The following is a 25,244-nucleotide window of genomic DNA, read 5'->3' as shown; positions in this document are numbered from 1 at the left end:
AACGCGATCTTCACGCGAGGCTCGTGCCACGTGCCCCACTCGCGTTCATTTTGCATTCGACGCGTCAGCTCGGTCGTCCGGCAGCCATGTCCGAGTGTTCCTCAAAGAAACAGGTCTCCTCGCTGGAGGCCGGCAGCCATTCGCGAGACTGCGTGATTCGCACGGCCGACGGAGGCGAGTTCAGGGCCCCGTGCAGTTTCTTGTCAGCCTTGAGCCCCGTCTTCCAGGTCGTCTTCTCCGTGGACTACGGGGGCCGTCGCGACGTTTTGCTAACAGACGTCTCTGCTTCCACGATGACTGCGTTGCTGCGCTACTACACTTCGAACACGGTGAGCCGACTAATTGCCACTCCATCAAGACACGGAGTGCGTTGGTGATTACGATAGGTATCACAATAGGATGGAAAACTCAGTTAACGTCGGTATATTATAGCATGGACGTGACGTGTGAATGAAAGACGTTCTTTACCGTTCTTTTAGGGGCGAAGCTCCTTCAGCCGTGGGTTGTGCGTCCGCGATTCATGTAGTAGTAGTAGTAGTAGTAGTAGTAGTAGTAGTAGTAGTAGTAGTAGTAGTAGTAGTAGTAGTAGGTAGGAAGGTAGGTAGGTAGGTTGGTTGGTTGGTTGGTTTGGTTTGGTTTGGGTTGGGTTGGGTTGGGTTGGGTTGGGTTGGCTGGCTGGTTGGCTGGTTGGCTGGTTGGTTGGTTGGTTGGTTTGGTTGGTTTGGTTGGTTGGTTGGTTGGGTTGGGTTGGGTTGGGTTGGGTTGGTAGAAGTAGAAGTAGTAGTTAGCCACCTCTCGTTTAGCCCTTGGAATGTCCGCTGGATGGCAGTACTTCTATATGATGAAAATATGAGATGTGAGATGACGGTGCTTGGAGAGTTCACAAGATGGATGGACTGACGGACGGACGGACGAATGGACCGACAGATACACGGACGGACGGACTCTCGCACGGAAGGACCGAAGCAAGAACGAACAGACGGCGGAAGCGCGAACGGACTGATGGATGCTTCGCCCCACTTATCCATCATTCACTTCATGGATATGCTGTGATTTTTTCCTCTCTCAGTCTATGTGCCCATCCTACCCGGCTTTCTTTCATAAAGTTTATACACCTACGGTGGTTATGAACGGACTCCAAGATCAGACGCATTGCCACTTTGAGTGTTTACCTGATTTCGCACTGCCTCCGTGATTAAGCTACCTTTCACCGAGCGAAGGCGTCATGCGATGATGTCACAAACTTTGGAGGTGTGTGACGTCTTGAAAAGTTGGTAAGGTGACGTCATACTTAATGATTTTTCGCATCACTCTTGTTAACGCCGACGTTCGGTTTTCTTGTCTGATGAGGTATCTTAGGCCTTCGCCTTAGTATAACTCTGCGAATCGCAGTATTGTAACTGAGCCGTCTTTCCTTCGTACTTCTGCAGCTACGTCTCAACGAGGACAACGTGACCGAGGTCCTGGTTGCGGCAGACATGCTGCTCATGGACGAGGCGCGCAACTGCTGCCTGAATTACATGCTGCGCAACCTGAAGATCAAAAACTGTCTGGGAATGGCCGCCTTGGCACAGTGGTTCTACTGCCCAGAATTCAAGCGATTGGTGCTCAGCTACGCGCGTGAGCACTTCGACCAGGCGAGTGATTCGCATTGCACAGAAATTGGGTTTTCATCGTGGGTGATCGCCTGCAAAAACTTTCCCTGCTGAAACACTAGCTAGTTCACGCCGGTAGTTCGTGCACAGGCAGCTTAAATTTAGTAGGTGGCATTTCGTGCTCGCACGAAAAAAGCTACATTGTATTAAAGGTAAGCTCTCAAGCCTTCGATATACGTTAAATATCAGTTGTGAATTGTCGCCCCAACCCGCGGTGGTATCACGCCATTCGCATGCCGTGATAGCACTAAGCGATGAGCCAGTCACGGCATTCACATGCCGTGACTGGCTTATCGGTTAGTGCTGACATTCCACGTGTTTTATGAAGAAATAAGTGGCGGGGCAAAGTCGAACTTGTAGGAAGGATAGTGTTGGCGAGAAAAAAAAATTAACATCTTCCCAAAGGGAACCTTGATGGGAAGCGAAGCATCAGCGTTGCGCACGGGTGGCGTCACGGGTTGAATGGTGCTAACGCGGGGGCTGCGGTGAGCACTCGAATAATCGTTGGAAGCGATGGCTGGTGCACGTCTTGTCATTTTTTTATGGATTGGACATTGGCGCTGGACCGGAGCTGACGAGCGTTTCGCCTTGGCTACCACGGCCTTCGGATCAGTGAAGTGCACAATGAGATGTTTCTGCAAACATTCGACGTTGACGTCGGCAAATACCAGACAGATGCGCGGTCCCCTTATCGTGGTGGGTAGTGGCCGTTCCACCGAATCGAACTTCAGCGAGTGCACGTCACGTGCGTATTCGACGAGCCGTTCTCTTTCTCATCCGCTGAGGTCAACGTTGGATAATGCCGCGACTCTAAGAGGCACGCGTCGACACGCCTCGCCCCAATCAGTCAGCGTCTCCTCCAGACAGCGCTGAAACTGTCACTTAGGCAGGTTGGTAGCGAAGTACAGCGCGAGGATTGTGACGTTTTCGGTGCGCACGGCAACGCACTCGGAGCAGGAGCGTCTACAAGAGGTTCCAGGTTGTCGCGCCCTCGTTCGGGCGGCGCGCATATCAGAGAGCGCGCGATGGCGACAGAAGAAAATAAAGAAGGCGCTAGGCCGTGGCACGTGAAGCCACGGCTCACGTTCCGGGCTGGCATCGGTTATCGTTCAGGCGTGTCTCTCTTTCGCTCCTGTGGCATAAGCCTACAAGTGGTGACCCGGACGAAGACAATGACTGACTCGAATGCACCCTCAACCGAACAAGCCTCACGTCCACAGGACGTCTCGGCCGTGCAACTGCGTCTCCCATCTTTCTGGCCACAGGACCCGCAAGTTTGGTTTCATCAGGTCGAGGTGCAATTCTCCCTGTACCGCATCGCCTCGGAAACGACACGCTACTACCACGTAGCCTCCGTCCTTCCTCCTGACGTTGCCAGCGAGCTCTCCGACGTCCTCTCCAACCCCTCGGACACTACGCCATATCAGCACCTTAAAACCAAGGTGCTGGAACGATTCATGCCTTCGGAACGCGTCCGCCTACAGCAGCTCCTTGCAGAGGGGGACCTTGGCGACAGGCGCCCCTCCCAACTACTGCGACGAATGCGACAGCTTCTTGGGAAACACGACGTCTCTGCCCACTCAGCGTTGCTTCGCGAGCTCTTCCTCCAACGCCTTTCTCAGCCAATCCGCCTCGTCCTCGCGGCGGCCGGCGACGTCAATCTCGACCGCCTGGTGGAGCTCGCCGATCAGGTTCATGAAGCGACCTCCCCATCTGTCAACGCTGTCTTACCACCAGCAGACACAGCGATTTCGCGCCTTGAGGCCCGCATCGACGAACTCGCCGCCTCCATTGCCGCACTCCGGAACCCCCTGCAGGAGACTCGTTCGCCTCGTTCCGGTCGTCGAGCTCTTCCACGCACACGAGATGCTTGGAGTCCCAGCCCTCCACCCCTCTGCTGGTACCACCGGCGTTTCCGACACCGAGCCATGAAGTGTACACCCCCATGTTTGTGGCAGGGAAACGCTTGCCGGGATCACTGACAGCGGCGTGTGATCTCCCTTCTCGTCCCAGCCGCCTTTTCATGGTCACGGACCAGCTATCGGGCGCCAGGTTCCTTATAGATACGGGCGCGGAAATTAGCGTTGTGCCCCCGACTAAGGCTGATCGTTCAAAGTCACAGGGGCAAGTGCTTCGTGCTGCCAACGCCTCGTCTATAGCAACGTATGGGCTCCGATCTCTCACCATCGACTTCGGCCTTCGCTGCATTTTCCGGTGGGTTTTCGTCATCGCAGACGTGGTTCAACCGATCATCGGCTCGGACTTCCTCTCATACTTCGATTGGGAGTCAGCGTGCGGCGGCGCCGCCTCATAGATGGTAAGACTCGTCTCTCCATCTCGGGAGTCCTGTCCGACATCGCTCCAATGGCCATCCGCATGCTGATACCTTCCTCACTGTTCGAAAAAATCTTGGCGAGTTTCCCGGAGTTAACTAAACCGTGCAACCTCACTCAGCCGCCTAAACATACGGTGACACACCACATCGTCACCCGGGGTCCACCGGCAGCCACTCGACCACGCCACCTGTTCGGAGGCCGCCTAGCTATTGCTAAACGGGAGTTTGACCACATGCTGCAGCTCGGCATTATCCGCCCGTCGTCAAGCGCTTGGGCTTCCCCGCTGCATTTGGCGCCAAAGCGTGATCCTGGTGACTGGCGTCCTTGTGCGGACTATCGAGCGTTGAACGCCAAGACTGTCCACGACAGCTATCCTCTACCTCACATCCAGGATTTTACATCGCGCCTCGACGGCTGCACAATTTTCAGCAAAGTGGACCTTGTTAAGGCGTACCACCAGATTCCTGTCGAGCCCGCCGACATACCTAAGACCGCCATCACGACGCCCTCTGGGTTGTTTAAATACGTGCGGATGCCTTTTGGACTCCGCAATTCAGCTCAAACTTTCCAGCGGTTCATTTCTAAGGTCACACGGGGTCTTCCTACTGTGTTCGCGTACCTTGACGATGTCCTCATCGCCAGCCGCACACCTGAAGATCATGAGCACCATCTACGCGCTCTGTTCCAACGTCTTCAGCAGTACGGCCTCGTTGTGAACGCCTCTAAGTGTACTTTCGGCGCATCTGAGCTCGAGTTCTTGGGCCATCACATATAATCCAAAGGAATACGCCCTCTCCGGTCCCACGTTAAAGCAATTCAGGATTATCCACAGCCTACAACACTGCGCCAATTACGCCAATTCCTGGGGCTTGTGAACTTTTCCAGGTGCTTCATACCACACTGTGCCGAACTGCTACGACCACTCACCGACCTCCTTCGGTCTACCGCCGGCCCGTCCTCCGCCATTCCTTGGTCGTCAGAGGCCCAGGCCGCCTTTGCTGCTGCTAAGCAAGCGGTCGCTAATGCCGTGCTTCTCATTCATCCACGCAGCAACGCCCCTACTCGGTTGATGGTCAACGCCCCTACTCGGTTGACGGTTGATGGACGCATCCAGCGTGGCCGTCGGAGCCGTCTTACAGCAGTGCATTAACTCCGAGTGGAGACCCTTGTCGTTTCACTCTCGGAAGCTACTTCCTGCTGAGACCTGCTACAGCGTCTTTGGCCGGGAATTACTAGCCATCTACGCTGCAATACAGCACTTTCGGCATTTCCTGGAAGGATGCTCGTTTTACGTGCTGACTGACCATAAGCCAATGGCGTATGCTTTCCGCACTAACTCATCCAAGTACGTGCCCCGTGAACACCGCCATCTGGCTTATATATTGGAGTTCACGACTGACATCCGCCACGTGAAAGGAGCTGACAACACCGCCGCAGATGCCCTCTCTCGTATAGCCGCGGTTGACTCTCCACCGCCAACCATCGACTGGGCCTCATTCTCCTCGGCACAGCAGGATGATAGAGAGCTTGCCGCTTTTCGGGAGAACCCCCGTTCTCTCCGACTACGCCTGGTGCCTCATCCATTATCATCTGAGCGCTTGTGGTGCGATGTCTCAACTGACCTTCCCCGCCCTTTCGTTCCCGCTTCATTACGACGCACCGTTTTCCACTCCTTACACGACATCTGTCACCCTGGCATTCGGGATACTCAGCGTCTTCTCACCCAGCGCTATGTCTGGCCTGGAATCAACGGTGATGTGCGCGCTTGGACGCACATGTGCCTGCCCTGCCAGATGACAAAGGTCTTCCGTCATACTAAGACGCCGCCCCAACCTTTCCTTCCACCCGGCCGTCGTTTCGACCATGTTCATCTAGACATTGTGGGCCCTCTACCAGTGTCTCAGGGGTACCGTTATATATTGACCATGGTCGATCGCTTCACGCGCTGGCCAGAGGCTGTTCCAATTCAAGATATCACAGCCGAGGCAGTTGCCCGCGTTTTCATTTCTACGTGGGTATCCCGTTTTGGCTGTCCTGGCACCGTGACAACAGACCGTGGACGTCAGTTTGAGTCCTCGCTGTTTACTTGCGTTAATCGCATCCGCAGAGCCAGACATTGCCGTACCACGGCTTATCATCCCTGCGCCACAGGCATGGTGGAACGCCTTCACCGACAACTGAAGACCGCCTTGACTACCCGCCTCAATAGAGCCACCTGGGTTGATGCCTTGCCACTGGTGCTCTTAGGTTTACGAGCTGTCATCCGGGCAGACCTGCAGTGCTCAACAGCAGAGCTGGTGTATGGCACTTCTCTACGGCTTCCGGGAGACTTCTTCACGTCAACGAAGCTACCAGACCAGCCACAGCAATTCCTACAACGCCTCCTCGACTGCGTTCAAGACCTCCGGCCCACTCCACCCAGACCTTCCGAAAACAAGACCATATTCGCCCACCCTGATCTGGCCACTGCAACACATGTTTTCGTGCGCCACGACGCGGTCAGACCACCTTTGACACCAGCCTACGACGGATCATTCCGCGTCCTTCACCGCACCCCCAAAACTGCCACTCTACTTCAGAACGGCCGTGAAGAGACAGTCAGCTTGGAGCGACTCAAGCCGGCGTACCTGGAGACCGCCCTAGAAAGCCTCTCATCTACGACTGATCTTCCGTTGGAATAGCACAAACGGCATGTCACATTCCGACTTCCAGTCTACACGGGGGGGGGGGGGGGCCCTGTAGCGCCCTCGTTCGGGCGGCGCGCAAACCAGAGAGCGCGCGATGGCGACAGAAGAAAATAAAGAAGGCGCTAGGCCGTGGCACGTGAAGCCACGGCTCACGTTCCGGGCTGGCATCGGTTATCGTTCAGGCGTGTCTCTCTTTCGCTCCTGTGGCATAAGCCTACAAGGTCATTCTTCCATGTGACTTCCGGATTGGCCGGCGGGGCCCTGCGCTTGCGGGCGGACGCTTTTGAGACGTTGCCGACGACTGTGACGTCAAGGATTCACCGGCGTTGGCCTTCTGCCAGGCGTCCTTGACTCACGTCTCATCGGTGTTACCCGTGCGCCGTCTCCATTCTGGAACGCGATCGGCGTGCTTGAAGTGCACCTCGTGGGTGTCGTTTGTCTTCCACTACCGATGCTTGCGTTCGGCTTCCCTGGCTTGCGCCTCGTTGGTGTTCCAGGCGCGACGTCGTCATTTGCGAACGCGATCGGCTTTGATGACCTTTGCAATGCCGGCGACGACCGGGCTCGGCCAAATCGCTACAGTTCTAGCCACCATAAAAGCGCTTCGACGTGTGAAGGAGCTTCGCTTCCCGGCGTCCTCTCCATCGCAGATAAACGAGCTGAAAGAGTGTTCACTTGATGTACACCGACGCCGACTAAATTTTGCGGGTGGTTGACATAGTGAAGCGAGAAAGAGGAGACATGCAACAACTGCGTGGCAGGCGAGAGAAAGTGAGACGCCACCTCGTATTGCGAGGGGAGGCGTGACCTACTTGGCAGCACCACAACACCTGCAGCGAGGGGAGCATGGCGAGGCTCGTTGGCATGGAGACACGGACGCTGAGCGTTACGCAGGCCAATAAAAGAGCTGCTTCGCATCGAAACATACTGACTCGCCTTTGAACTGACTGTCGTTTACGGACCCGGTCAAGTGGGATATCGATAGAGTGCTGCGCTTTATTCTCTGAACAAAGCCATCTTTAGAGTTTGAACAGCTGGGCGTTCCAATGAATTGCTCTGCGATGTAGAAACGAACAGACCCAAGTTTCTTTTTATTAATTCTTGAACAAATATTTCATTGCAGCCGCGGCACTGTCCCTCTTTACATGGCGGCGCCCGTATTCAGGCTCACTTGCTGATATCATCGATGCAGTAACTGATGCGTCTCTCGGCACCGCGCTTTGCGTTCGACGCAGGTGTGGCGCACGAGCGACGAGTTCCCGGGCATCTCGGAGGCGCTGCTCGTCGAACTGCTTACCTCTAACGAGCTGAGGGTGCGAACCGAGACAGACGTGCTGCACTCAATTGTGCGCTGGTACTCCAGAAATGCCTCCCCAGTCAAGGCAGGTGCTGATCTCTTCAGGCTTCTGGAGTCTGTCCGAGTCGGCCTCTGTCAATCATTGTAAGTTGTGGGGCGACTGTACCCAACGTGGAATGCACTTTAGGCTCTCAATGATGCGAGTTTATTCGTGTCTACAGAAGGCTTGATTATGAATTAGCAGCCTCGGTGGTAATGTGGTTATGGTGATCGTCCATGATGCTACTGTGGAAGTAATACAGACAGACGTCGACACTTTGAGGCCACAAACGGATATTTCGTCTGGAACCATTTAGTCCGAAGCGAACAAGAGCAGGTGCAACCATCTCGTGCTTGGTGCGTTGTCGTCGTCGTCTTCTGGTCGAATTATTCTGGTCCGCACTAGCGCACTACAGTAGCAGTCCGGTGCGGTGGAGGCGAGATGTTAACCGAATTGAGTTCACGTAGAAGGACGTCGGGTGGATGAAATTTTTGAATCACTTCAGTGCAGCATGACTGAAAAACATATCGTAGTTTTGGCACGCAAAACCAGAGACATTCACTGATACCGATGTTTATTTAGTACACAAACTAATTAGTGGGATTAGAAACATGTAAATGTACGCTGGATGCGCTAGAATTTTCAGATATGTTGCCTTTGTCGAAGATGGCATTAAAAGGGTATAAACGGTTAATGCAGTTACCACAGCTTTCCTGGCTTAAACTTAAACAGTTAGTACTAAGTACTACCCCGCTTTGTTATAAATAAACTGCGAGCCAAGAGAGAAGTAGTGTAGCAAGGTCTTACCTGTATAGGATCATACATTTTTACTTGTTATCACGAAAACTTCACTCAGCTATAGTATTCGTTGATTTCGATTTCAGCTGTTAACTTGCGCATGTCAACAGCTCCCCATATACCAAATTTGGTGTTACGTGACTTCAATGAATGATGAAATATATGACGTGCCAAGATGACAATCCTGGCACGCATGTCATGTAAGAACATGCGTGACCAACTAGCCCAACGAATTCCGCTTCTGGTGACTGCTGCATGTATGTAGTCGCATGCAAAATGTCAACTTCAGGCGGGAGCGGAGAAAATTAAACCCCTCCCCCACACTGGCCACTCCTGTAGTCGACGTCGAGAGTCAAGGAATAGACACTCAAGAGGTGAAATACGTAGCAGAGGCGGCACCGAGTTATGGGAGGGGGGAGGGTGAGCGATGAAATTGCGTAAAACAGAATCAGTTCGCGCACTACAGGGTAAATTGTAGATCATTAGCAGATGCGCTGTTATTGCAGACGTTATATAACAAGCTCATAATGACCATAATAATAACGTTGTCCGATGAAGTCTCATCGAAAAGCCTAATCAGAGAGTCGGCGCTGTGCGTAAATATGCCGCACAACGCTTCCGACGCTACTTTAAATAATTAGACTTCGATGATTCAGATTTCAATAGGAGTGCGAGGATTTCATTCAAAAGTAACGAGTCACTGTTCGCAGGGAGCCGACAGACTGCTGCCACTCAAGCCCGACGCTGGCGGGTATCGACGCGTACAACGCGGCTGTGTTGGAAGCTCAGCAGCGGGCCCCCTGTCTGTTCTCGCCCTGTGCGCGTTTGCTGTTGCAGTACGCTGCCCGCAGCTGTCTGCCCGCACATGTGGCGACCCCTTCTGACGAAGGACGTGGTGACGGCAACAATGCTGACGTCACAGCGGTGGGTGCGCCCGCAAGGCGTGAGTCCCAAAGTTGTGTCTTCTTACAGCTTCCGTACATGCAAGCATTTACAACTATGGACAGCTTCAGCTGCTGCCGAGACACGTAGGAAGACGGGGCCTGAATTAGCGAAAATAGCTTGCACTACAAATGGTATTGAAGAAACCCTGAATTGATTTTGGTGGTTTTGTATTAGCGAATTTAGCCGTAAACAGACTTATTGAGAATGATTTGCAAAGTGATTTATGCTCGCTGCGTCTGCTGCGTAATTTTTACAGTGAAAGTTGTCTTGAGATCACAACATGGTTCACGTGCCCACCGTAGCTATCCACCGCCAACGCCGCTGTCCGTAACCACGATCGCACGAAGTAAAAAAAAAACAGGGCAAACAAAAAAATCGGAGCACATCATCTAATTGAATGATTATGAGTGGGGCAAGGCTTAGAAAAATTATATCAGTAAACCATGAATCGTCCGTCCACTGGCCACGTACGTCCGCCCGTACATCTGGTGAACCACCATACCGCATCTTTTAATGATATTCTCGCGGTTCAACGTAAGCAGATCACCGAGACGTTGAGTCCGAAAACCGACGGCGTGTATTTTGATGCAGGAGCCAAGAGAAAGAGACCTAAAGAAAAGCACGGCGTCTTCTTCAGTGTCTCTTTTCTCGAGACTGTTTGCGCGCACGTCGTCTTCGTTCTCTGTCTGTTTCGAGCGCGGCATTTGCCTCCCTTTAAACGAGCATCGCCCCGATGCAATAGCTGAGTCAGTGATTCGCGCATAAAGTCACTTTGTATACAAGCGACGGTGCCTGGCAGAGTCACTGGCTGACGTATGGCTTAATGCGCACTACGGGCACAAGTTCAGGTCGGTGCTGGCGACGCCTTGTACAGTTTGGGCTATCCCAGATTACTTCGTAGGTAACGTCACTAAGTCATCGCAGCACTCGATAAGGTCCGAAGTATTTTCTGAGCAACCTTACGGATAGTCCCCGTCTTCGTACAGGCGTATACACCCATACCATGTCCCAAGTTTCGTACGCTACAGGTGTGTGACATAGGTTATAGCGACCTGTGTCGTACTCTTGGTGTTGGTATATTCGCAGACGTGCGAGCTGCCTGGCTTTCTCTGTGCGTTGAGTAAACGCGTCAGCACTCGTTTCGTTGTCATCGCATTCGTGTGGCAGCATCGCGTCCAACATCGTCCTTACTTCTTGTTCGTGAACAATGATGAATGGGGTCATCCGTGTGGTTTCTTGTTTAGCAGTATTGTATGCAAACGTGGGGATACAATCTCCCCAATGCTATTTACCGCCTGCTTAAGGAGGTTTTCAGAGGCCTGGAATGGAAACAGTTAGGCATAAGAGTTAGTGGAGAGTACCTTAGTAACGTGCGCTTCGCCGATGACATTGCATTGCTGAGTAACTCAGTGGACGAATTGCAACTCATGATTGATTGATTGATTTGTGGGGTTTAACGTCCCAAAACCACTATATGATTATGAGAGACGCCGTAGTGGAGGGCTCCGGAAATTTTGACCACCTGGGGTTCTTTAACGTGCACCCAAATTTGAGCACACGGGCCTCGACATTTCCGCCTCCATCGGAAATGCAGCCGCCGCAGCCGGGATTTGAACCCGTGACCTGCGGGTCAGCAGACGAGTACCTTAGCCACTAGACCACCGCGGCGGGGCTGCAACTCATGATTACGGATTAGACAAGGAGAGCAGAATGGTGGGTCTTAAAATTATTAATCTGCAGAAAACGAAAGTAATGTACAACAACCTCGGAAGAGAGCAGCGCTTCGAGATAGGTAGTAGTGCACTTCAAGTTGTAAAAGACTATGTCTACTTAGGGCAGGTAATAACCACGGAGCCGAACCACGAGATCAATTAACTAGAAGAATAAGAATGGGGTGGAGCACATCTGCCAAGCACTCTCATATCAAGACAAGTAGATTGCCACTATTCCTCAAGAGGAAGGTATATAACAGCTGCATCTTGCTGGTACTTTGCTATGGAGAAGAAACCTGGAGACTTACAAAGAGGGTTCAGCTTAAATTGAGGACGATGCAGCGAGCAATGCAAAGTAAAATGATAGGTGTAACCTTAAAAGACAAGAAGAGAGCAGAGTGGATTAGGGAACAAACGGGATGATGATGATGATGATGATGATGGTGATGATGCAAACGTTATGTAAGAGAGAATCTCGTCCCAGTTTTTGTGTTCGATGTCCACATACATTGAAAGCATGTCTTCCAGAGTTTTTTTGAGCCACTGGGTCAACCCGTTGGTTTGTGGATGGTAAGCTGTCGACTTGCGATGAATAGTACCGCGAAGCCCCAACACATGATCTAAAAGCGTGGCCGTGAATGTGGTTCCGCTATCTGTTATAACGCTCGACGGCGCACCGTGTCTCAGCACAATGTTATCTATGAAGAACCGGGCTACCTCCTCTGCTGTGCCTCTCTGGATGGCTTTTGTCTTGGCGTAGCGAGTAAGGTAGTCGGTCGCCACTATATCCCAGCGGTAACCCACACTAGAGGTGGGAAGTGGGCCCAAAAGGTCCGTTCCGATCTGGTCAAATGGCGTTGTCGGGATCTGAACAGGGTGTAGCAAACCGGCTGGTTTCGTCAGAGGCAACTTGCGCCGCTGGCAATCGAGGCAGGTCCGAACATGATGCTTCACGGCAGCGGTGATTCTAAGCCAGTAATACCTCCCTCGAACTCTGCCCAGTATGTGCGTGTAGCCTAAATATGCAGATATGACCTCGTTGTGGCACGCTTGCAATATCTCCGAACAAAGAGTGGTAGGGACGATAAGCAGGCAGGCGGACCCGTCTGACGTAAAGGACATTGTTTCGCAGACATAACGACGATAGTCCTCTTGCTAAGGCTTTGGGCACATTCTGGCTTTGTCCTTCTAATCAAGCCAAGTAGCTCAGGATCGTCATGCTGGTGATTTGCGATGGTTGACGTGTCGAGGATTCCGAGGAACGCAGTCTCTTCTTCAAAAGAAGCAGCCAACTCTATTGGTGATCGAGACAGGAAATCTGCGTCTGTGTGTCGTTTTCCCGATTTAAACACCATCGTTATATTAAATTCCTGTAGTCTAAGGCTCCTGCGTGCCAATTGCCCAGAATGATCTTTCAGACTTGTTAACCAACACAACGAGTGGTGGTCACTGATAACCTTGAATGGGCGGCCATACAAGTATGGGCGAAATTTCATAACTACCCACACAACGGCGAGGCATTTCTTTTTTGTGGTCGAGTAATTTGCTTCTGTGCGTGACAAGAGTTCTGATTGTGTAAGCGATCACTCTTTCCTCGTCGTCCTGGCGCTGCACAAGCACATCTCCAAGGCCAACATTGCTGGCGTCAGTATGGAGCACTGTAGGGGCTGTCTCGTCAAAATGGGCAAGCACGGGGGTCGTGTGTAGACGTTGCCGCAAGTCATCGAAAGCAGCTTCCTGTTCGTCGCCTTAAACAAATGCAACGTCATCCCTCGTGAGACGAGTTAAAGGCGACGCGATGCGAGAAAATCTGGAATTAACCGCCGACAATATGCACAGAGACACAGAAAACGCCTGACTGCCTTTTTATCTCATGGTGTTGAAAACTGTGTGACCGCGGCAACTTTCTCGGGATCTGGACGAACTCCTGCGTAACTGACGACTTGGCCAAGAAACTGTAATTCCTCAAAGCAGAAGTGATATTTATCCGGCTTGAGCGTCAAGCCTGCGGCCCATATGGCCTGGAAGACCATTTGCAATCGTTGAAGGTGTTCGTCAAACCTTGAACAAGATTAATATGAAAAGCACATTCAGCTTTGGAATCGAACTCGGGACCGCATGCAGCCGAGTTATTTCGCGGAGGTATATATCTAGCAAGCAGCTTTTTGCAAACCATCAACGGAACCTGGAACTGTTTTTGTGCCATATACATTTGCTTGCACATGCATTTGATCAGTGACTAGTTTGTAGGGCTTCATGAACTCGAGACAACCCCGGTGAGCGCTTTCGGCTCCGACTTCGGTTCGTGGTGCGCTTACCGCAAGAGCATTTAACTTGTGTTCGTGCGTCACTTCAGTGCTTCCCCGTGAACGAAAAGTTGTTTATACACTTTTATTGAGAAAGAAATAAAAAAAGTAACACTGGGACTACACATCCCACTGTTTGCTGAAATGGATGGAGGTATGATATCTGGAATAAAGTGTGCCTTAAGGCACTGAAAAATGTATCCACCCCAGACTATCATATAGAAAAACGACCATCACAATACAGCGGCACGAAACAGCGATGCACTAATGCCACGGCATGCAGGCGACAGTGAACGTGATGCTGGCCGGGCGCCGAGCTGGCGACGTGGTGGCAGGAGGGGGGGGGGCACTTCACTCTTTTTTCCCACGTTCGTGCTCGCTGAACGGTTCTGCGTAAGTTGGTGCCGTCCCCTGGCGCCACGCTGGCGTGGCAGAGGGGGCGGCTCTCCCCCTTTTTTTTTCTTCCTTCTTGCGCCCACTCTTACTGGCTATAGGCATTACTTCCGCGCCGTGGGGCTGTCACGGGTATTTTTTATTGATGGGCTTCCTATATACAGGATTTTATACAGTACGCAGGAGTGCGCCGCCTATATGACGTTCGTTATCTGGCACCTGATTGAAAGTGTACTGTAGTGAAGCAGAAACAAGGGTGTTTATGTGCGAGATTAGCCCCAATTAGCCCAAATTTTGTCCTTCCGACATAAAGTGTCTTTCTTCAAACGGCTGGAGTGCAAGCGCTGCGGTATTGCAAACAACCCTTGTCGCTACTTTTCGTGACGGAAGGGGTACTTTTGTTAACATCATGCAAAATAATCTAAGCTTTTTTTGAATATGTGGTTAATGATCTTCTGCTAACGATAACAAATAAACATTTTCCCGCAGCAGGACTGCCCACTCAGGTTCCTTGCGGGAGCTGCGGCGTAGTGCGAAACCTCGAGCGCTGGCTGCCGCGCATGCCATACCAGATGCTCTTCGTGGTGGGCGGCTTCAATGAATGCGGGGAGCGTGACACCGTCGAGACGTACGATCCCAAGGCTGGACGGTGGCTTATGAGTCGCATGCAAGGATTAAATCCCAGGCAAGCTTGGCGTACGCACGTTACGCATTATTTCACCCTAGAGCAGCCACAAATCTGATTATTCTAAAATGTATAGGCCAGCCAGAAGAAGCAGCACCTGCGGACACTGTTTCAACACAAGAGCGTTTCATGTCGGTTTCCATAAAACATTTTCTGATGTTACGTCGGTCATCGAAAAGACGTCAGTAAGATGCCGCGCAATATTTTCCGTATTTGCGCGGTGGTCTATTAGTTCACTCTGGTCTCCACTTCCGGTTCCTAAAACCCCGTCTACTTTTTCTATATCCTTTCATGGGATAGTTTTGTTACGAGAACGTCTTTGAGACAAGCTTGATCAGTAATAATCGCTGACAACTTGGAAGAGCTTCGCATATTGTAGATACCAACTTGCGACGTTTGAACTGCTGCTCCTTTTTTTTTGATATACACTGCAAATTTAGGTTCTTGTATTCTCTTAATTCTGGCACTTATGGTGATCCTTCCAAATATGGAGGCCAGATAGCGTAGCCTCTCAAACGCGCCGATCTGGAGTGCAGTCCCGAATGATCAAACTTCGAAGTATGTATTAAAATTGCCGTGACGCTTTTCAGGCCTGCGACACTCGTAAAGGTTTAACTGTGAATAGAACTTTTGCGCGATTAACACTTCAAGCTGGGCATTTTCGAAGTGTGTGATGTAGTCACGTGGATAGTTATTTTTGATAACTTGATTCAATCTCGCTTTACAAGTGTCCTAAACCTAATTTATTGCACAAAAGGAGCGTGTCCATCGAATGTTTCTTTTTTACTTTGAAAGGACACGTTATGCGAGATAGCCATAATAGGAAGACGCGTGTTTATTCGGCAGGGCATACCACGGCATAGCATTGCTGCAGAATCGGCTGTACGTGGTGGGTGGAGTGCGGGAGAACTCGTTTTTGCGCTCCTGTGACTGCTTTGACTTGGAGAGCTGCACGTGGCAGAGCTGTTCAACCATGAAAATCGCAAGGGGCTACGTCTCCGTCGTCGCACTAGAAGACTACGTGTACGCCATCGGAGGCTGCAATGGTACGTGGCACTGCGAAACGTAGTGTGTGCACTGTTAGTAAAAGAGTGCGTGTGGTGAGTGAGTGTAATCTCTTACTCAACTCCTGCCTAAAGATCTGCTCTGCTCTATCCAGGCACCCAGATCTTTGGTATCTGTGTCCTGGCCGTAGTTAGCACCTTACCTTGGACTTACGTAAGACTGACACAGGCTCGCGAGGTCTTGCGGCCTAGTTAAACAGCCGAGGTGCCTCTTGTCGGGTATTGGAACGTTCGTTCATTGCCTTGGCTTTTTTGCAAGACTGCTAAGGGAGCCGCTGACATTAGCTCTGGTTTCAAGTGTCTGCATGAAAGGACATACTCAAAAACGCAAAGACTGTTGTGTAAGACAAGTAAGTATTAGTAATTACGGTCTTTTGTAATGCAGCCGGTGGGTGCATCGCCTCTGTGGAGCGCTACAGCCCCAGCTCCAACCAATGGACCTTGGTGCGCGCCATGACGAGACAGCGAAGTAACGGAAGCGCTTGTGCTTTTAAAGGCAAGTTACGACAATGCAGTGCTGCCAAAAATGTACACTGCCAATTTTTTTATGAAAAGAAACACACGAGCAAGTGACCGGCGCTCTTCGGCGGCTTCCCAAAGCACCATCAACTGAGAGCTGAAAGAAAAAGCATGGCCGCTTTTGGTGGTGTTTAGGGAACGGAGCGGCAGCGTTGTCTAAGCGCTTGTCCACCGGCCATGACTTGTTATCTTGTTTGGCAATGTATGATGGCAAAAGTGGGCGTCTTTTATTTTATTTGGCTCTCAGTTGACGGTGCTGTAGGCAGCCGCCGCAGAGCACAGGCCACGCGCTCACAGGTTCCCTTTCATTAAGGACGATACTGTAGAAGGAATCGAAAAAAAATGACTTGTGCCTGGAGCAGTGAAGTTGCGACGAGTTTAGCGCAAGCGTATAGTAGTAAGCATCGTGCGCAATGCTCTTTTCGCGTGTGAGATGCTCGCTTCGTGGTGACTCCAATCATGCATGCGAAAACGGCTGTCTGGTTTGCCGGGTGCGGTAGACAAAGGAAAAAAAATAGTGACAGCGTGCACTGCACCTGCGCCCAACTCGTTGCAGCCGCTGGCCGACGGTGATGCCGAGCAATTGTCACTGCCTTCTATTTCTGTTCTCAAACCTCTTCAGAGTAATTCTATGCTAACATCGAAGGTACCGTATAATAGCGTAATATGTCGTAAAGCACAAGCACTGTGACACAACTTATATTGATTGCTTCAGCAGAGATTCTTTTTTACCTATAATGCTAACTTCATTTTTTACAGGGCGAATATACGTGAGTGGTGGAGTGAGTGGTCTGAAGGTGCATGCCAGTGTGGAAGTGTACACGCCCTCCCAGGACACGTGGTGCGTGGCGAAGAGGCTGCCAAGTCCCCGCTGCTGTCATCAGATGGTGGTATTCGATGGCCGCATTTACGTCATCGGTGGATACAATGGCCGCCGACGTCTGCAATCGGGTATGCTGACCGAGCATCGATGGTTTATTTGTTTCAAACATGGTAGTCTTTCTTGGGGACCTTCAACGCAAAAAATTTAGTCTGTCTGTGTCTTTCTGTATATTTGTTTGTCCGCCTTTAACGGTACCCTAAACGGCAGCAAAATGGCCAAGCGATACTCCAAACGGCGGACCCCATCCGCAACGCCCACCAATATTGCTCACCGTTCAGCGTTCATACTTGCGCGATTGTCAATTCAAAAACAATATTGCGCATATATGAGGCACCATAACAACACGTTGGTATGTATGTATGTGCATTTTTTACTAGAAAAGGCATACATAGGTAATTCTAAGGACCGTAGCGTTTATCACGTTGCGCTGGCCGTGCAACACTTGCACGAAAAGGCAAGTGTTTCCAATGCTTTGCGAAGATGACCCGGTGGTGGCCTCTACCCGTCGCCTTGCGTACTACACCTTATCACCAACGAGACGGGCACGCAGGGCGCACGCGCTTCGTTTTCCAAGACAACTGCCAGATAGCGCTTATGTCTCACGTGTGACGTGACTAGATGTGCTCGTTCGCCTCTGCTGCACGCTCGAGGCTTTCTAACGCAGCGCCTCCAGAATACCATTCACAGATTTTCTTGCGCAGAACATCAAATAAACATTTTGTTCACTCTCTCCAGACGAAAGACTATCGTCTTTCGACGACATTTGCGGTGTAATATGCAGATAAGGGGCCATTATTTAACTGGCTGAAGTTTGTTGGAGCACCTATTATGAAATTAAAAAAAACGATAAAACATGCGTTGTTTACAATATTTGACACAAGTGGTAAGGAAAATGCCTAATGAAATATGAAGAAACTTGAACTCAAAGTAACTTTAGAAATCGCGTATTATGTATTATAAGCTACAAAATAGCGCAGAATAACAGCCCCGCCGTGGTGGTCTGCTGGATACTCGGTTTTTGACCCGCAGATGCGGGATCAAATTCCTGCTGCGGCGGCTGCATTTTCGATGGAGGCGAAAATGCTTTGGTCCCGTGTGACCAGATTTGGGCGCTTAGTAAAGAGGACCAGGTGGTTGAAATTTTCGAAACCCTCCGCTACGGCGTCTCTCGTATACATAAGGTGCTTTTGGGATGTTAAATCTCACGTATCAAATAAGCGCAATATAACCGTTAAAACTGGAAAAGTGTAGACATCACTGCCCACATAAAAAATGTTTTTGTCGACGTTTGCAGCGCAGGACATTGTAGGAAGTAATAGCTGAGTGGATCAGCGGGATCGGCGAACGAGTGGAGACACAAGCTGCGCGTGCGCGGCTGAACGAGCCAGTGATTTTACGGAGTGAGAAAGAGCGACATAAGACTTTATTTAGCTCGGAAGGAAGAGGATGAGATGCGTATACATCGGACTCGTGACTAGACCCATGTCGGGACGGGGAGGCCGAGCCTGTCCGCCCTCTCATGGGCCTTCCGGACAGCCAGGAGCTGGACGTCGTAAATGAGATCTTTGATAGCAGCGGTCCACCAGGCTTCTTGACAGTAGTCCTTCAACGCAGGAGATCGCCTGAGCATATGTTTTAATGAGCTAACTTCGCAGTCTGTGCATGTTCGGTCCATCGCGCATGTACCGTACTCAAGAAGTTCTTTGAGGCGTCTCTCATAACCATATGGTGGTTTTGGGACGTTAAACCCCACACATCAATCAATCAAGAAGTTCTTTGAGGGGTAAGAGTCCGTTTGGAGCATTCTCATTGTGATAGATTAAGCTCTATTAAGTTGATGGTGAAGAGATGGGAACACTCGTCTAATGCTATGTAGTGTGAGCTAATCTCGGGAAAAGTGACGAGCGGAACTCGAGCTGTTTCAAACCACTAGGGTGCTCCCAATCTCCGCGACCCACGAATCCTCGCGCACGATTATGAGTGATCTCATTTGGATTTGGACGGCCCGGTATTACGTCCGAACCTAAGTGAGCCGGCAACCAGATGATGTCATGAGGTTCGTCTCTCAGGTACCTGCCTTTAAGGACCCTAGCTGCCTTTTTTTTTGAGACTAGACCCGACTGAAAGGCCCGTAAGCAGGTCGGGAGTCAGTGTAAATGGTAGTGCGTTTAGGATATAGTAGCACCATAGCCATCGCTACCTGTTCAGCTACTTCTGCCATATAGGTGTAAAGTGAGACGAACGAGAGGAGGTATTCTTTGTGGTCCACGATAGCGACTGAAAATCTGCCAGAATTTTTATGACGCGCTGCATGCTTCTGTACCCATCAGATTCTTTGAGAATGCTTCGGCGCTCGCCCGCTCATTTCGTCACCTCAGCGGAGCGTGCACAGAGAATCAGCGTGTGGGCGCTCTTCAGACAAAGCATCTGCTCGATCGACAGTAGCTTCAACCATACTCAACAGGCGACGCAACAATGCGCTCCGCTTTTTCCGCTCAAACATGCAGAGCATTCGTTTGACTATTTTATTCGTCATTTTGTTTTGCCACGGATTGAAAAACCTTATGCAGCGGCCGTGGTTTGGCGCTCCAATGGCCCCTCCACCCCTCTGCTGGGCCCGCTCAGCTGCTCAGCTATTACTCTCGACTGTTTCCGCTATAGCACTTGCGCTACAAAAGTAATTTACGAATTTACAGATTGTTTTTTCGTATCCCCTTCACAGTTCTGTGCAGTGGAGATGGAGAAGAGCCGCTTACGTGGCATCAGATGAACCCCATTAGGAGCTGCCGCAGCAGCTTCGCCACAGCGATTTTCAACGGCAATCTGTACATCATCGGTGGGTACGACGGTGAGTAGTGTCTTTGCCGTGTCACGAACTACTCGGACTTATTTTGTCGCTGTGTTCATCGAGACCACCATATATATCATGGTACTCTAACACGAAAGCTCTACCATCCCAGTTCTCGCAACCTCATTTATCGTGGAGCAATGAGCTTGAGCCACCGGAGCGCAAGCGTGGCAGGTGTGACGTTCAGCTAAGCGATTGTCTCGGGACGGGCGTCGCAGCTGCGCTCTCTCGGAGCCTCGCCGCTGCTGTCGCGGGACTATGCGAAGCCTTCACGGCTGACTCGTCGGCCTTCGGTAGCTCACTATACACGATTGGCGCGCTTGTACGGCCGTGTCCGTGCGCTTCAGGGCAAGTGCAAGGCTGAGTTCAGTTATTCGGTAGATATGGGTGAGTGGCACGCTGTGAAAGTTGCAGGAAAGTTGCGTGCTCAAAGAACGGAGTAAAGCGAGACCAGGTTATCACGCTAAACAGAAATCAAGATAGACACTTCACAAGCCGTAAGACTATTTTCATCTATATTTACGAAAAAAACCTTGGAATTTCCAATTTACAGTTTCCTTGTGTTAAATAGGTTTACAATATATAGGATTGCACTATAGTTTCCACAGTATTCAGTACAACTGTGTACTACTAACATTATTACAACTATTACTATCATTTTTACTATTGCTATTGCTACTAGTATTAGTACTACTACTGCTGCGCTATCACCACTGCAGATGCATATATCCAGCATGCCTCTTTGAAGCCCTTTTGCTTTGCATAAAACTACTGACCCCTCTTTTCTACTTCCGGCTAACCTCAGGCACGAACATCATAGCGGAGGTGGAGCGCTACTGCCCTAACTCTGACAGCTGGCGAGAAGTGGCACCCCTCAACGAAGCTTGCTTTGCCATAGCGGCCTGCTCAGTGAAGAGCCTTAACGTCTGCAAGCACTTCTCCACCAACGCCGAGCGGTAGCCACCACCCTGCTCTCAACACCTCCTGGTTAACCTCCCGGCCTTCCTCTTTTTTCTTGTCTTCTCTCTAGATTTCTTACGAATGCTAGCTCTCTTATGCATGACTGCTAGCACTCTTGTAATATCCTGTCAAAGTGATGCATTTGCATGGGAACATTAATAATAAATTGATGAACTGATATTAGTCGTCGGCGATTCGCTACCTAGATGACATTCCCCCAAGGTGGGAATGCGCCACGGGCAACAGGTGAACAAGAACAAGATTACATATAAAATTATTCACTGTGCTTCAGCTGCGAAATTATTGCACTAGGCTGTTCAAATGTTCAAAGCGGACTATTTCACTAAATATCCACAAACGTTCCCTTCCTTGCAGAATGGTTGATGACGATGTTCACAGGGGCAGATAACGTTATCACGTTCCGCCTTTGATAAGGCGAAGCGTAAGCAATTTCTGGGCAAGTTTTGCTTCACAAGGCGTGGGTTGGTCGTCACCTGTATGTATGCATGTATGTTAGTAACCCCCTCACAGCATATCCACTGAGGGAACGTTAATGAGTGGGGCGAAGCTTCGGAGAGTTGCCCCGCTGCGGTGGTCTAGTGGCTAAGGTACTCGGCTGCTGACCCGCAGGTCGCGGGTTCAAATCCCGGCTGCGGCGGCTGCATTTCCGATGGAGGCGGAAATGTTGAGGCCCGTGTGCTCAGATTTGGGTGCACGTTAAAGAACCCCAGGTGGTCAAAATTTCCGGAGCCCTCCACTACGGCGTCTCTCATAATCATATGGTGGTTTTGGGACGTTAAACCCCACAAATCAATCAAGCTTCGGAGAGTTTTATCGGTAAACCGTGAATCATCCGCGTCCATCGTCTGACGCACAGATGGACACATGGACGAATGCCGGGACAAATGCACGGATGGAAGTAAGAACGAACGAACACACAGAAGCGTGGACGGACTGATGGATGCTTCGCCGCACTCATCATTATTCACTCCGTGAATATGCTGCGATTTTTTTTTTCTACACCGAAAGCTGTAAAGAGATAAACACTCGAATCACGCGCAGCGCCGTAGTTTTCCGCCGCCGCCGCCGGTGTCTAACTAATGTTACGCGAAATAAAAGAAAGCCTTGTGCCAAGGACAAAGTGAGGCTCGGTTCCGCGTTGTGCCAGCCCAGTATTCTACCACCGAGCCATGCCGGTGCTTGGGACTCTCTCGCACACTTCCCTTAGGCAGGCTTGATGTCGGGAAAGGAACTGTGGTATAATATAAGCAATGGAGCGTTTTAGAACAGCAAAAGAACAACCAGGCGTCGCACACCGCGAATAGCGTAACGAGTGGGTCGTCCAATGCTCCAACCCCTTACAAAAGCTCGTTTTCGATCACTTAATAACTTTGACGCATACCCACTTAAGACATAATACTTCATCGTCGTGAGCTACTGAATGTACAATTAACGCAAAATTTTGAGTGTTCAGCGGATACCACGCTTCTCAGAAGAATGACGAAGGATAGCATAGTAAATGCCAGCCTACTACCCAAAAATTATTAATGCCGTATAGTGGGTTCCCAACAAGTGTAGAACAAGTGTAGAACGAGTGTAGAAAAGGCTCTGAAAGGCCGCTGTTCTAGCTTTCGCTGTGACTGTGCTGCACCTTCCGCGCAAGCCTGGTGTTTTTTTTTTTCATTCTGTAGAATGGTGTACATTTTTTTTCTTCATCCTGACAACCTATACACGTCGCTTACATATCCGATTTTACTAGCAAAAGCCGGTTGAGAATCGCTGCTTTAACAATCAAAACTATCCAAAATTTGCTTATAAATTCAAACATAATTAAATGCCGGAATGTTGGTAAGCCGTTCTTTCCCTCTTATATTTCGCTCAAAATACTCTATATGTGAGCGCGAGCAGAATGTGCCCTCATTCCTGTCGATTCGCTCGCTGGATTCCGTGCCGACCGGTGCCGACGCACACATGGGCACGCGCACGCGTGCATTAATATTAGGGGCTCCGTCGCATTTTCATATCACGCGTCAATGATGGATACTGCATTATTTATAGTAGAGGATTTATTTAAATTTTATACATTGAGCCCGTACCATTCTTCTTAGTTTACATTCTGTGTGCATTGGCTGATACAGAACGCTTCATTTCTTGCGCGCCAACAAGCAAATGGAATAATGTACTGACAGCGTGAAATGAGGGATGTGGGTTCTTTAAGTAAGTTAAGCAAAGTGTACCGGCACACTGCCACACTCGTGCTACTTGGAAAAGTGCCGCGTACATGCCTGACTGCATCAATTGGAAAGGCGTGTAGCAGCTGATAATGTTACCTTTCCTGTTCAGAATCGTACCTGAAGGTGATACATGAATGAAACATGTGGTTGGTGCCGTGTCAGGATCGAATGATGAAGAGGCAATCAGCGTTATCTGAATTTCGGCGCCCAAGTTCAGGCACAATCTTTCTGTCACGGTACTATAACACTGTACTGCTAATGAAGATTGGTCCCTACAGTGAAAAAAAAAAGAGGAAACGGAAACCTCATCTGACCGCCTGGTATGGATGTGTGGAAGCAAGGGCCATAAAAATAACGAATAAGCGGAAACAAGAGATATGGTAGTAAAAGTAAGGGTTGTCACGTGACCTCACAGAAAAGGAGCAATGTGTCCCCGGTAATAAGGCGCAGGAAACCGGATTCGCAGAAATAGGCAGCGGAAGCGTTCACCGGAAGCTAAACATTGTGGGTAGTCCATGAGTGCGTAAGTGTCGAGTGCAGTTTCGTGTAATGCCTCACGGACAGTTCCTGCTCTCGTCGTCATGGTCATTCCTTACGACAAGGCACCAGAGGGGCAGAAACTCAGCCTGCATGCTTACGCGTACGTGGCCCGACTCGGCTCATTGCACGCCTAATGGGACGCCGGGAGCCTTTTCGATAGATGTGAGGGTAGTGTGAACGTGCAATGCCTTGCAACGAAGCATCTTGTCGTGCCATCAAAGACGATGCCAGATGAACGCGTAGGTCGTTAGGACTATGGTCATGCGGGAGGATAGAAGAAGCACATCTTGCAGTGTCAGTAAACGTGATGAGAGACCGACAAAAAGCTGACGCTTGGTGGAAGAGGGATGATGGCTAAAAGCTGATATGTATAAATTTCTTCGGGGCAAATGTAGCAGTAGTTTCATTAGGTCTTTTGTTCTTTCCAGTTTATGCAAGACTGAATGAACAGCAGCAAGACAAAAAAAAATGCTGTCTAGAGAAATCAGTAAATTTTCTTTACGCCAGTATTTAAATATATACATTCGCTTTTTTTGTTAAGCTACCCGATTCTTGGCTGATCCCCCAGGTTGAGTGTCAGCTACGAGTTTAGGATCTACATCTACATCAGTACCAGCGGTAGAGTGGGCTATATAAGGCTTTTCGTAACTCCTACTTCTCGATGGAGAGCACGCCTTGTGTCTAAATGTTCCTTTGTTTTCTTTTCTGGATGAATTTTTGGCGCCGAGATAACTGTTGGTATTAAATAGTTGAGATTGTGACTGCTATTAGTATGGCAAGGATTTAGGAAGATTTATACTCGAGGAGAATTTATAGGAAGCATTTAGATGGTACTTTTTCAATTAAAGGGTTTTTGTTTGAAACAGTACACTTGTAGATGTAAGGATAAGTAGGAAGATTGTTTCTGCGTGGCTCGGGAATTTTTCAAAGCAAATATGCGGCTGCTGCCACACCACGGTGTAATACAGACGTGGTTACAATTGTACATATATAGATATGTGACAAAGTTATGAGGTTCGTACTTAGTGTGCACTTATCCAAGACATATACGTATTGTCAGTGCAAAAAGAATGTGTGAGTTTGCGAACATTGCGTTTCAAAAAAGGTTTCCGGCAGGATATTCATGAACCGAGGACGTTAAAGAAAGCATTAGGAGCTAAGTCTTTAAAACAACACGCTCACTACCTTCTTCTTTTCCCCTCCCCAGTCTGCTTTCATGTGACCTGTGTATCCAAAGGTGAATTCAATTAATGTTATCTTAACATACTTCTTATAATTCGTAGTTCTCACTACTCGCCCTGTGAAGGCCGGCATTTCTACAGGAAAAATTCGTTTATTTAAT

At 49.9% G+C, this 25,244-nt stretch overlaps 2 protein-coding genes across 2 annotated transcripts in view; both read left to right on the top strand.

Annotated features, from left to right (window-relative positions):
- Window positions 1-15,469, top strand: LOC142802772 (kelch-like protein 10). The gene is made up of 6 exons (XM_075887811.1): window positions 1-329; window positions 1,431-1,637; window positions 7,914-8,119; window positions 9,524-9,756; window positions 14,659-14,854; window positions 15,445-15,469. Exons 1-6 carry the CDS (start codon window positions 87-89, stop codon window positions 15,467-15,469), a joined length of 1,110 nt encoding a protein of 369 aa, XP_075743926.1. The 5' UTR covers window positions 1-86.
- Window positions 15,470-15,688: 219 nt separating this feature from the next.
- LOC142802750 (uncharacterized) overlaps window positions 15,689-25,244 on the top strand; it is a 33,468-nt gene continuing 23,912 nt past the window's right edge. The window contains exons 1-4 of the mRNA XM_075887779.1: window positions 15,689-15,900; window positions 16,304-16,414; window positions 17,197-17,388; window positions 20,043-20,168. Of these exons, the coding sequence (XP_075743894.1) occupies window positions 15,828-15,900; window positions 16,304-16,414; window positions 17,197-17,388; window positions 20,043-20,168 (502 nt within the window). The 5' untranslated portion in view covers window positions 15,689-15,827. The remainder of the gene's footprint in view (window positions 15,901-16,303; window positions 16,415-17,196; window positions 17,389-20,042; window positions 20,169-25,244) is intronic.

Source organism: Rhipicephalus microplus, chromosome 3 (assembly GCF_043290135.1).
Source record: "Rhipicephalus microplus isolate Deutch F79 chromosome 3, USDA_Rmic, whole genome shotgun sequence".
Classification (NCBI taxonomy): domain Eukaryota; kingdom Metazoa; phylum Arthropoda; class Arachnida; order Ixodida; family Ixodidae; genus Rhipicephalus; species Rhipicephalus microplus.
The sequence above is the reverse complement of the archived record's forward strand: the minus strand, read 5'-3'. Positions and strand labels throughout refer to the sequence as shown.

Coding starts and splice junctions, on each gene's coding strand:
- LOC142802772 (XM_075887811.1), top strand. CDS start 87: ATGTCCGAGTGTTCCTCAAAGAAACAGGTCTCCTCGCTGGAGGCCGGC. Junction 330..1,430: donor GCTACTACACTTCGAACACG/GTGAGCCGACTA, acceptor GTACTTCTGCAG/CTACGTCTCAACGAGGACAA. Junction 14,855..15,444: donor ATGCAAGGATTAAATCCCAG/GCAAGCTTGGCG, acceptor GACGCTTTTCAG/GCCTGCGACACTCGTAAAGG.